At 31.4% G+C, this 14,154-nt stretch overlaps 1 protein-coding gene across 1 annotated transcript in view; it reads left to right on the top strand.

Moving 5' to 3' along the window:
- Positions 1-14,154, top strand: part of Htr2c (5-hydroxytryptamine receptor 2C) — a 239,871-nt gene that overhangs the window by 191,193 nt on the left and 34,524 nt on the right. Inside the window, exon 4 of the mRNA XM_015497977.2 lies at positions 11,198-11,398. Within this exon, the coding sequence (XP_015353463.1) occupies positions 11,198-11,398 (201 nt within the window). The remainder of the gene's footprint in view (positions 1-11,197; positions 11,399-14,154) is intronic.

Raw genomic sequence — 14,154 nt, 5'->3', positions numbered from 1 at the left:
TATATACACACACACACACACACATACACACACACATACACACACACATATACATACACATACCTAATGGTTAATAATTTCTTTATAGCTAATATTTTATCATTTTAAGTAAAATATAAAAAACTTACAATCATGTTTTCTTACCTTTCTCTGATTTGTCTTAGTTGTAATATAGACTACATCTCTATGCTTTCAGAATCTCATTAGACAATGTTATAAGTTTTGCTTCTGACAACCATATGTATTTTAAAGATTTAAAAATCCATTATATTTTTGCCATATATGCACCATTACTTTTGATCCCCTTCATTTCTAAAGTTTTCAAGTTTTTCTCTAGTATAATTTTCTTCTGCCTATAGAACACCCTTTAACATTTTTCAGAGTAAATCTTCTGGCAATGACTTCTTTAGTTACTCTTCATCTGAGAATTCTTTTTCCACACTCATTTGTGATTCTCACTGGATATAGTATTCTAAATTAGAAGTGCCTTTCTTTCAACTTTTTAAAATTATGATTACATTGCCTTCTGGCTTCCATATTTTCTGATAAAAAGCTGAAGTCATTCAAATCATGGCTTTGCTGTATGTAAAGGGTAATTTTCTCAGGCTGCTTTCAAGATTTTTTTCCTTATCTCTTGTTTTCACCAATTTTATTATGATGTGTTTATCTACGTATGATTTTTTTTTTTAGTTTAACCATTTGACTTTTACAGACCTTTTTAACTCTGTTAATTTGTTTTTCACCAAATGTGGCATGCTTTGGACCATTATTTCTTCAAATAGTTTTTCTTTATCAATGTTTTTCCTTTCATATAGAATTTCAATGACACAAATATTAAACATAGATATTATCCTACCGGTCCTTAATATGTACATTTATTTTTAATTTTTTCCTACTTAGTTGTTCAGATTCAATAATTTATATTGATCTAACTTAAGTTTCCATGACTCTTATTGTCTCTGTTCTGTTACTAAACTTGTTCAATGATTTTTTTCTTTCAAATATTGTATTTTTTCAGCTATTAAAGTTTTTATTTGATTCTTTTAAATTCTTACTAGTTAGGAACTCCTATCTTTCTATTCATTTCAAAAGAAACTCTCTCTTCCTTCATTAAACATGGTTATAGTAGCTGCTTTGAAAGTTCTTTGACTATAAATTCCAACATTTGGGCCATCTTAACGTTGTTTCTTTCTTTCTTTCTTTTTTAAATTCTCTTCTTCCTTTAAATTTTTTGAAATTTTTCTAAAATTCTATGATATTTGAGTAAAATGTTTTGTATCCTTGATACTTTCAATATTATGTTTTGAGATCATTGGTTTTTTTTTCTTTAATTGATGTGAAATTCACATTCCATAAATTAACCATTACCACTTAGAAGGGTAAAATTTAATAGTACTTAATACACTCACAGGAATGTCCACTCATCACTTCTTTCTAGTTCCAGGGTTTTGTTGCTGATGTTGTTGTTGTGTGTGTATGTGTGTGCTTACGTGTGTGTGCACGTGTGCTAGGGATCAAGCCTTGGGCCTTGTACATGCTGTGCAAGCACTCTGTTATTGAGCCACATGTTCCAAGAAATTTTTATCACTCCCCCACAAATTCCATATCCATTAAGTAGTTGTTCTATATTATCTCATTCCCCAGCCCTTAGAAAACACTATTCTCTTATCAGTATCTAAGAACTTAGTTACTCTGCATGTTTTTATTTTCTTTTGTCTGACTAATTTATGAAAGCATCCATGTCTTAAAGATTTGTTCATGATGCAGCATTTATCAATATTTCATTACTTTTTAAATCTCAGTAATATTCCATTGTGCATATATACCACGTTTTGTTTATCTGTTCATCCATTAATGAACATTTGGATTGCTTCTACCTCTTGACTATTGTGACTACTACAGCTATCAATATATTGAACAAATACCTATGAGAGCCTGCTTTCAATTCTTTTGAATGTATATCCAGAAATGGGATTACTGGATTATGTGATAGTTCTATTTTAAATTTTAGGATCCTCCATACTCTTTTCCATAGTAGTTGCACCATTTTACAATCCCACCAACACAGGGCAAGTGTCCCAGTTTTTACAGCCATTGGTAATTTTTAAGAATTTTTGTAATAGTCATCATAATTAGCATGAAGCAATATCTCAATGGCTTTAATTTGCATTTTCTTGACAATTAGTAGTCATCAGAGCTTGTTGTCCACTTGTATATCATTTTTAGAGAGATATCTATTCAAATCTTTTGCCTGTTTTTCAATCAGGTTTTTAAATTATTTGTTGTTGAGTTGTAGAAATTCTTCATCTATTCTGGATACTAACCCCTTAGATATGACTTATAAAAATTTCTCCAATTTTACAGATTGACTTTTCACTCTGTTAATTGTGTCTTTTGATGCAAAAAGTTTATAGTTTAATGTAGTTGTTTTTATCTATTTTTGTTTTTGTTGCCTATGATTTTGATGTCATTCCAAGAAATCATTGACAAGCCAAATGTAATGAAACTTTTAACCTATGTTTTCTATTTAAGAAAACATGGTCTGGGCTGTTGTCGTGGTTCAGTGGTAGCTTGTGTGAGGAACTGGGTTCGATCCTCAGCACCACATAAAAATAAAATGAAGATATTGTTTCCAACTAAAATAAATAAATAAATAAATATTAAAAAACAGAAAACATGGTCCTCTATTCCATTCCATTAGGCTGTTTGTTTCTTTTAATGCTAACACCATAGTGTTATGATTACTGTAGTTTTATAATATGTTTTAAAATCATGAAGTATTGGTCTTTCAATTTTATTCTATTAGAAGTCATTTGAGATTGCATATGAAATTTAGGATGATTTTTTTTCTATTTCCATAAAAAATGCCATTGGGATTTTGGTAAGGATGGTGTTGAATCTGTACACTGCTTTTGACTTATGAATAACAGAAACTTATTTCTCACAATTCTGGAAGCTTGGAAACCTCATCAGATTTGGCATCTGGTGAAGATCCATTTATGGTTCATAGATGGTGATTTCTCACTTGTTCTCATGATGGAAGGAGGAATGGGTCTTTTTCAAGCCTCTTTTATGAGGCCACTAATCCCATTCAGAGAGACTCCATCCTAGTAACCTAATTTCTTCCCAAAGGCCAAGCCTCCTAACACCATCACTTTGGTGATTAGATTTCAACATATTATTTGGCGGGGGGATATTCATAGTACCAGGTCTTTTCAGATTTTCTCTAAGTTAATCCTTACACTTAGGCTTTTTAAAACTCTTTGTCTACATATCTTTCATACACTCAAGTTAGATATCAGCCCTAGGTGAATCTCAGCATCTTTTCAGTTCTTTGGCAAGAATATATTCTGTCCTGAACATGCCCCTGCCTTTCAAGAGTCCCTGGAATATTAAGGAACTTTTCAAATATCTCATACCCTCAAAATGTCACTCTTTGAATTTCTTACCAGGCTTTCAGCATTTTCATTCATCTATTTTTTGCTCCCAAATACACACACACACACACACACACATAAATTTTCTTTTCTTTTTTTTTGTCTCAGTTTGTTCATTTGTCTTTCAGTATTTATTGTGTAGGTGGGGTGGGGAGGGGTGTTCTGAGTTAAAGGGAAGTCTTTTGTAGCAGTCCTTCAGGGAAACCACAGTCAAATCAAAACAGATGTATCCCTGGGGTGAATGTGCATTGTGTTCCCTCTAGAACTAAGGTATCCACATTAGGAATGTGGACTGCCATCTCAAAACTGTCCCCCCAGTAAGGAATTGAGTGGATTACCGTAAGATAAAGTACTTCAAGACCACTGCCCCCCATGATGTTTCATTTAGCTTTCCCCTTATAAATGTTTGCTTGGTTGCTATAAACCTTTGACTGTTAGAGTTCTAGTAAGGTTGATTTTGACAGTTTTTATCTCTTCTTTGGTGTTTCTTTCAATAGACATCCCCACAGTTCCCTGCTACATCATCTTTGCTCTCCTGACCCTGAGTCTTTTAAATATTCTCTTGAGAATATTGGTTTTTAGAATTAAAATAGGTCATCAGCCTCATTAGATTTAGAACCCAAGTTTCAACTCTTTTTTCTGTGGGCCTTGTTTCCAATGTCAGTTCGATTTTCAAAGCATTTGGAATACTCCTTGGATCTGTCCCATGGGTGTTATTCAGGGGTCCCATATGGGACCTGGACAGTACTGTATATCATAGTCCAATTTTCAGTCTTTTGTTACATGGCTTTGGGTCATTTTTACAAATGTGTAGCTGATAGATGAGCCTAGGATTTAGGTGACCTATTCTCAAGCCTCTTCATCTCCTTGATTTTCACTACAGTGGACATTTCCTGGAACTCTGGTGAGAAAGTCAGATTTTTAGATTCTTCATATTGTGCATTTATTGTTTTGGAGTCTGCTTCAGGGACAAATGTAGGGAAATGAAAGAGAAAAAATAATTGGGCATTCCCTTCACACTCTTCAGACCTTGGTGGTCTTTTTTTTTCTAGTTCACATGGTCAAACTGAGAGATTTTTTCTCTCAAAGGTTTAATTACCTGCACAACTCCTCCTGGTGTTGCCACTATTGGTGGACATCTTAGTGATTGATGCATGCTTTCATGGCAGGAGAGAAAAAGAAGAGCAAAGAAAATAATTTCTCTGTCTTATGCCTGTGTTCTCTGTCCTCTAAATTACCTCTTTACTTTATAGTTGATTGACTTTTCTGTCCATTGGGGAAATTATGTTTCTTGGAGGTTTCTTTCTTCACATCCACTACACAGTTCTAATGATTTTGGCTGCATTAAAATCTAAGCCAGAAAATAATTTAGGGAGAGGAAACAGGAAAATCACTCTTAATGATCCTTCTTTGATTTTGCCAACAGGTTTTAGTTGTATTCTGTAGGAGAGATCAGGTTGAATGTGCTCCCTCCAGAAATGGAAGACTATTAATGGGCAACTTTGTTAAAAATTCAAAAAGTCATTTTATCACTTTTGTTTCTGTGTTATGAAAATAAAATTGATTTTTTTTTACATGTTGGCTTTTTATCTAACAATCTTTCTAAATTTACTTATTAATTCTCAAAATGTATCTGTAAAGTTGTTTCATTTTTCTAAGTACACAGTCATGTTTTCATTTTTCTACTTAAATCCTCAATATTTTTATTTCTTTTACTTACCATAGCATGCTAATGAGTAACTCTGGTACAGGGCAGAATGGATGTTGTTATAGTGGACATTCTTGTCTCTTTCAAAACTCAAAGGAAAGACTTAGACTTTTAACTACTAAGTATAATATATGTTATAAACATTTGGTCGGTTTTCTTTGGGAGATTAAGAATTAAGGAGACTTAATTTAGTTTTCTAAAATTGATTTTATCACGAATCACATTGAATTATAGAAAAAAATGTACATACATCATGTACACCCACAAGAATGGGTAGTTATACTCCATGAACGTATATGTCAAAGTACATTCCACTATCATGTATAACTATAAAGAAAAAACCCACAGTAGGTATAGTGGCCCTACAGCCTACCAAACTAGAGGGGTTCACAAAAAATCTTAATTTTTTTGAAGAAAGTATTTTAATATAGCACACTAATCAACTCAACTCTATATCAATACAGTTATAACATAATTTTTAACATGAAAAAAGCATATGAATATTGAATTGCAGGCTTGGGTAAAGTCAATAAATATGCGATCAGTAAAAATGAATAAATAGAAAATAGTAAGAAAAAAGAAAAATGTATATATTAACTTATTCACAGAATAAAATGACACACTTTTAAGCTTTCTTTTCAAGGTTAATCTTGCTTCATGAATGCTGCTGGGAAATAGTAATAATCCCTATATTTACCCCCAAAATCTGTATATGATTGATTTTTTATGCACATTTGGTACCATAAGTAAATAGATCTGTGTTTTCCCATCCCCCCCAAAAATATATATAGTATGACCTTCCATTTGTTTAGATGTAAATTCATATTTTTCCATAAGTTTTCATGGTTATTTCCTAATATAGGTCTTGAGTCTATCTTGTTAAAGTTTTAGTAAGATGTTTTATGAATTCTCTCACTGTTGCTAATGGACTATTTTGTCTTTATTCCATTTCCAGCCTTGTTCTTAGACTATTTCAACCTCTAGATTATTTTATATTTATCTTGTATCATGTAATTTTCATGTACTAAATCCAGTACTGTTTTTAGAAAAGTGTCAGATTTGCTAGGCCTATGGTCACCCAAAAATAGACAACAGATAATTTGATCCCTTGCTTTCTAAAGCATAAGAAAATAAGATACAAATTATTCACAATATTATCTTGGTGAAAATTAATAAAATAATGAGTAATAGGATAAGTTGGCATCCTGTCCATTTCCCAAATTTAATGTTATTGATATGTATTGATGGCATTACTATTTTTAATATTTATTGTTGGTTTTTGGTAAATTACCTTTATCATATTTATAAGAAGGCCCCTTTTATCCCTATATAATTGAAATTTTAATTAGAAGTAGTTTCTCCATTTAATCAAATTATCTTCATTACCTATTAAAAATCATAAAATTTCTTCACAATTGTTAACAAAGAATTTTATTAGTAAATTTCATGGTATTAAATCACCCTTGAATTCCTGAAATAACTCTTGTTTTTTCACGATGTATTATTCCTTTGATATTTTTACTGGACTCTGTTAATATTTTATTTGGGATTTTGAATCTATATCATTGAATGCTATTTGTCTCTAATGTTTTTTAAGTGTTTTTGGAGTTTTGCTATTTACACTATATTGTTTTATGAAATGCTCTGGGAAACTTTTAAATGTTATTATGGTTACTCATTTTTTCATGTATGTTAACTTAAACAAATTAATTATAATTTCTAATTTCCAAGTTCTAGAAATTGGAAATGTGATTATTGTGGTATTACTTCACAATTCTCCCCAAATTACTATACCTTTTAATTATATTGTCAGAATACTGGACTATTCTTTTCTCCAAGGCAAAGATTGTCTCCATTGCTTCATAGGAATAAAATCTTTTATATTTCTTTTAAACAAAAGAAATGAAAAATGAGAGTGTCATTTACTCCATCTTTACTACTTTTTTCAATATTGTTGGATATGTCTGTGATTCTGGAGTTATTAAAAATCATGTACTCCTTGAGTAAATGAGTGAATGAACATATAAAATATGAAATACTGTGTGCAATTGTTTCCTCTGAAAATCAGATTTTATTTCATCTAACTATGAATTTACTTGCCCCATGGAAAATGTGCAATAGTCTCTTTGTTATGTAACTCCTTCCAAACTTTCCATACATTCCTTATGTGAAATATACATGAATCACATAAATTTACCCATCATTCCAAGCAGTATGGATTGAATAGTAGAAAAATAAAACAGGCAGTGATTGTTCACCCAATGGAACTTATATTCTAGTGATTATGGCAATAGAATTCTCCCACATAGTAATAGTGAAGACATACTTGTGCATTTAAAGCACAATTGGAAAAGCAATTTTTGCAGGTGAAACATGTTGAGTAGAGTATCAAAATCTTCAACACAATCAACTTTCATGATAGATACAATCTGAGGAAGGTACAAAAAATTATTAACAATAATGAGCATCCACAAAGACATTTGGTCCAAAGAATTTCTGGTGATAGCTTTTCTTTATTGTACTGGTTAAATCCTACTGATTGGTAGTTATGGTCAAGTAAGCTGCTCTTGAATCAACCTTTCAGCAGATAAATAAATAAAACACAAAAACAAATTATCTGATTTACTGGAGAATAACCCAATACAGAATTCTGGAGGGTCTAAACACTTTGAAGAAAGTCATAACACTGATTGAGTTTCCAGCTTCCATGATGTATAATCTAAGTTGAAGATATAGTGTGCAATGATAGGTGGATAAAACTACAATAAATAATCTTCAGTTTTTGTGGTCTAAAGAACCTGAGAAAATAATTTGAGGAAATATCAACACTGAAAGGTGACAGAGTATCCAGGAATGGGTAGAGATAGAGGGACCACAAAATTTTTGTACAGTATTCAAAATATGCATAATTAAAACTTGATTCTTATAAGAAAAAGATGTTAATTGTAATCCCCAGGCTAGCTACTAAGGAAAAAACTAAAACATTATACAGGGGAAAAAAATAAGAAGTGAATCGAGTAGTTTCTTATAAAAAGGTCAGTTAATCACAAATGAAGGCATTACTGAAGGAAATGATGGTATATATTATATAGAAAATGATGGAAGTAAATCTTTTCCTAACTGTAATTAATTTAAATGTGAAATGTATTAAACTAAAATTAAAAGGCAGAGACTAACAGAATGAGCAAAAATATATTATCCAACTATATACTGCCAACAAGAAACTCAATATCTCAGGACACCTGGATATTGACAGTGAAGGAATGTTCCATGTAAATAGTAACCAAAGGAGAGTTAAATTAATGTCAAAAAATAGAACTTATATGAAAGACAAAGGACATCATAAGTTCATAAAAAGGTAAAGTCACCAAGAAGATACAAAACCTATAAACATATATGCACCTAACAACAGAGCCCAACAAACACAGGAAGCAAAAAGTAAAAGAATTGAAACAAGAAAAAGAAAACATACCTACAATAATACCTGGAGACATCATACCCTATTTTAAACAATGTATAGACCAACTACACAGATAAATAAAGAGATAGAGGAATTAGAAAACTCTATAAAGGGCAGGGAATGTGGCTCAGTGGTAGAATGCTTGCTTACCATGTATGTATGGGTTCAATCCTCACTACTGAAAACACACACACACACACACACACACACAACTGTAAAGCAGCTAATTCTAATAGACATAGAGAATAATCCATCTAATAACATATAGAATGTTCTCTGAGATAGACCATATGTTTGGCCACTAAACAAATATAAATTAATTAAAATATTATTATTCAAAGTATATTCTCCACAATGGAGTAAAACTAGAAATCAGCAATTAGAAAGAAAATTGACAAATTTGAACATATACAGATATTAAACAGCATACTCACTATTAAATGGCCAATGAGTGAAAAAAGAAATCACAAAATAAAATTTTAAAATATTTTGAAAAAGAGTGAAATAAAAACTTACCAAAAATTATGGTATGCAGCAAAAACAGTGTTTAGAGGGTAATTTATACTATAAATGGCTACATTTATAAAGAAGAAAGGGGCTGAGAGTACAGCCCAATTATAGATCATGTTCTTAGCATATGTGAGGCCTTGGTTCCATTCCCAGCACCACAAAAATAAAGAAAAGGATTGGTTAAAAAAAGCAGTAAAAGAAAGATCCTAAAGAAGGATATAACATAAATTTATATCCTTAAGATATAAAATAGAAAAAGAACTAGAATAAAAGAACAAGCTTCATTCAACTAGAAAAAAAAAATGATAAAGACAAATAAAATAGAGTATGGGAAAAATAAAGAATCTTAAGAATATCAGAAGTTGAGATTCTTTGAAAAGATCAAAAAAGTTGACAAACCTTTTAGCCAGAATGACTAAGAAACAAAAGTGATCACAAAAATTATGAAAATAAGAAATGACAATAAGAGCATTTCTACTGACCTTCCAGAAATTAAATAGATTAGGAAAAAATATAATGAACAATTGTGCTCCAATAAAGTAGAAACCCAGAAGAAATAGTCTAAAGATAATTATAACAAGTAAAGACTTGAATCAGTTACCAAAACCTCCCAACAAGGAAAAGACAAGATGACTTCGTTGATGAATTTTACCAAACATTTAAAAAATTAACACCAGTCCTTCTCAAACTACATTTTATGAGACCAACTTTATCTTAATACTCAGGCCAGATAAAGACAGCACAAGAAAACCATAGACCAAGATCGTTTATGAATATAGATGCAAAAATTCTGAACAAAATATAAATGAACTCAATTCAGCATGATATTATGCACTATGACCAAGTGGGAATGTAAGAGCAGAGGGAAGTAAACAAGCCATCAGGTCATCTCCATTCCTGCAGAAAAATGTATTTGACAAAATCCATCACTCTTTTATGATGGAAAACAAAAACACTCAACAAACTAGAAATAGGAGAAAACTTCCTCAACATGATAAAAGGGATTAATGAAAATCCCCAGCTAATATCATAATTTCATAATCAGTAGTTTAAAAAAGGCTGAAAGAATTCCCTCTAAGACTGGGAATAAAGAGAAGATACCCACTTTCATTATTTCTATTCAGTGTTGTATTGGAAACTGTATCTAGAGAGATTAGGCAAGAAAAGGAAATAAAAGAGGAAAATTGAAAAAGAAGAAATAAATTATCTATATTTTCAGATAACATGATCTTATATAGGAAAATTAAAAACAAAAACAAAAACAAACCCACCCACCATATATATATGATCTATATATGAGATTAATTCAGCAAAGTCACAAGAGACACTATTAATACATGAAAATCAAATCTAATTATATACAAGGCAGTAAACAATCCATAAAAAAAATGAAGTACTGATGCATGCTACAAAATGGATAAACCTCCAAATCATTATGCTAAGTGAAAGAAACCAGACACAAAAGGTTACAAATTCCAATTATATGAGCTATCTAGATTAAGTAAGTTTATAAAAACAGAAAAAAAGATTATAGAGATTTCCCAGGGCTGGAGGAGGGAAGTAATGAGAGAGGGGCTGACTGGTTAATGGGAAGTGATTTCCTTTTTGAATAATTAAATTTTTGAGAACTAGAGAGAGGTGATGGTTGTACAATATTATGAATGTACTAAATGCCATTGGATTGTACACTTTAAGTGATTCATTTGGGCGGGGCAATAAGCCACGGAGCCTTTTACCACTGATCTACATTCCAACCCCTTTTAATTTTTTTATATTTTGAAAGAGACAGGATCTATCTAAGTTACTGAGGCTGGCCTCCACGAACCTCCTACCTCCAACCTCCCCATTATAGGCAAGCTCCACAGTGTCTGGCAGTTTTATGTTGTATAAAGTTTACAGCAATAAAAATTTATGCAACACTGATAGCATCATCATCATCATCATTATGGAAATTAATGCTTCTGAAATTTCACTTTCTTTAAAAAGCTTAGATTAAGAATAAAAAATTAGAGCGCTAAAATTGAAAAGTGGATTTAGTCGATTTGAATAACATATTTTTGTCTTCTCTCTGTTCTCTTTCAGATTATGTCTGGCCACTACCTAGGTATTTGTGCCCCGTCTGGATTTCTTTAGATGTTTTATTTTCTACTGCGTCCATCATGCACCTCTGCGCTATATCGCTGGATCGGTATGTAGCAATACGTAATCCTATTGAGCATAGCCGTTTCAATTCGCGGACTAAGGCCATCATGAAGATTGCTATTGTTTGGGCAATTTCGATAGGTAAATATACTCCTGGCCATTAGAATTGCAACGGCTATGCTCAATACCTTCGGATTATGTACTGTGAACAACGTACAGACGTCGACTGGTAACGTTGTATATGGCCGGGATTGTTAGGAATTATTCTTAACCTATTTATCTGATATTTAGGTTAACAATAATGAAACAAATATGACAAATATGAACATACAGGATATGACAAATATGAACATATAGGTGTAAAGTTTTCATTTATAGTGCTAAGTTAGTTCTTACTTTAGTATGCCAACGAATTCTGCAACACAGATACAAAGCCTTGTGCATATTTAAAATGCGTTGACCATTACAAAGATTAAAAAAATCTAAATCTTGGAAAAGATACATTTGTCCCAGAATATTAGCCTTAATGTTTTAATTCTAATTCCACATCCTTTTCAGTGGAAAATTAATAATATGATCGGGATCTTTATGAAGAAAACAGGTCTCAATGTTTGCTAAATTTGTTAAACACAAAATATACTATTTCTCCTCAGCTTTAATTGTCTTCTTGAATTCTAGTTATACAGAGAGAGGAGAAACTATTGATTTTTTTAAGGATTTGGGGAAAAATTTTATTGGGATGTGGAGAAATTTAAAGAGACAGAAATGGTCATGTTATTGCTAATATTTAAGATATTCATAAATACTATACTAATGCTACTATTAAAGTAAAGCAGGTTAACTCATTGGATTTAGGGCTTTTACAGCCCTCTTTTATCTCCTTCCAGTTGAGCTTTTTCTTCTTTTGAAGAAAAATAATTTTTCTTCAAACCTATGTTTCTGTAAAAGATTTAGGTAAATTTGCCAACAAGATCAAAACCTCTGCACAATCTTCACTGATATCTTCTAGAAATTTGTCTCTGGGTTTATTGATGAATTTAATTTGGTTAAGTTATTTATTTTAAGTTTTAACATCGTTCTTTGTAGATTGTTCTATCAGTATATACAATACAAACACCTTTGGATAAGAAGCCATGAAATTTTTCACAAATATAAATGGATTCTATATATATAATTTGACTTAAAATTTTAAGAGTTCACAGATTTTAATGTCTCTACCCCAAGGTGCTCATCTAAAAAGAATCCAGTTCTTATGGTACTTACAAAGAAAGTGTATACGTAAGTGAAATTAGAATACTAGGGTCATCGGTTTCTAGAAATGACAGACTGGGTAATTTGCAATGACTCTTGGGCTAAAGAAAACTAAAAATATGAATAAAATACTAAAATCTCAGATAATCTAATAAAATAGTGTGTGTTTATGTGGCCAAAATTTAGAAAAAGACAGAAGTCCGGGAAAAATTATGACATTTGGTTCACTTTTGCCAAAGATGTAATTGCCAATCTAAAGATATGACCAACAGATTGGGAAAAATTTCATTGCCTCATCTTTGATCCACAAAGTTGGACCAAAGTAAGATTACAGAGTTTGGCAAGGGTCAGCCAATCTGAATTTAATTTTGGGATCCCAAAGACCTGTAGTCTAGGAATAAAGAAGGAAGAAGATTAAACATCTATGACATGAAATTCAACTCTGGTTCAAGTCATATAGGTAGCCAAGAAAAATCTTGAGCCTTGAAATTGGATTAACATGTTTTCATATTATTCATGTTTACAGCTTATTTGGCATAAGCAACAAAAAAAATCTTAAGCTCCAATTACTTCTTTTAATAATTTTCAAATATAGTCACTGAAACACAGTGATAAGCAGATATAAAAGAAAAACAATACTTGAACCAGACATGGGACAATGAAATATAAAAGAAATGAACTTAAAGCTATTTAAGATGGTCGAATTATCAGACATAGACTTTAAACAACCATTTGTAAGGTGAACATGGCAATTATAAGCTAAACTTAAATCTTTCAGCAAGAAACTGTTAAGGGTAACATTAAGATCTGAGAAACAACCAGAAAATTTGGAGCTTAAGTATAATATGAAAACCTAAGAATTCAGTGCCAGATTAGACATGGCTATAGAGAGAACTATTAGAGATTTGAAAGAAGAAACTCTGATGGATGAAGCATGGAAAATTACAAGGATAGAAAACAGAGATTAGAGTACAAGAGGATAGTAGACATACAGTATAGAACAAGAAGAATTGCACAAGGAGAGAGAAGAAAGGCAGAAAACCAATATTAGAAGAGCTAATGGTTTTTAGAATTGATGAAAGACATTGATTCTCATATTTAAAAGCTCACCAAGTCTCAAACAGAATGAATAAAAGGCAATCAACATCTAGAACCATCAGAGTAATATTGATGAAAAAGAGAAAAAATTTAATATCAACCTTAGAGAAAAAAAATAGATAACTTCAGTATAGATAACTTCAGTAGAGCAATCATAAAATGGACAAATGTTTTCTCAATAGCGACAATGAAAGCCAGATGTTGGGATTATACTGTCAATACACAGAAAAAAAAAAAGAATATTAAGCCAGAGTCACATTCTCATCAGAATTAAACCTCAAAAATTAAAGTGAAGTGAAGACAGTATAAGACAAGCAAAAACTGACAGAACATGCCAATAGCAGACTCCTACTTAAGGAAATACTAATGGGTGTGCTTAGAGCAGAGGAAAATGGTCACAGACGGAAGGTTAGATATACAGGAAGCAATTAAGAGCAGTGAAAATGGTAAATGTGTTCTTAAATATAAATAAGTATTGACTGTAGAGCACAATAACAATAATGTCTTCTGGGTCTCAAAGTATTTATTGACCTAAATGCATAAAATAA

Source organism: Marmota marmota, unplaced genomic scaffold (assembly GCF_001458135.2).
Source record: "Marmota marmota marmota unplaced genomic scaffold, marMar, whole genome shotgun sequence".
In the NCBI taxonomy this organism is placed as follows: domain Eukaryota; kingdom Metazoa; phylum Chordata; class Mammalia; order Rodentia; family Sciuridae; genus Marmota; species Marmota marmota.
This window is presented reverse-complemented; position numbering and strand designations above follow the sequence as displayed.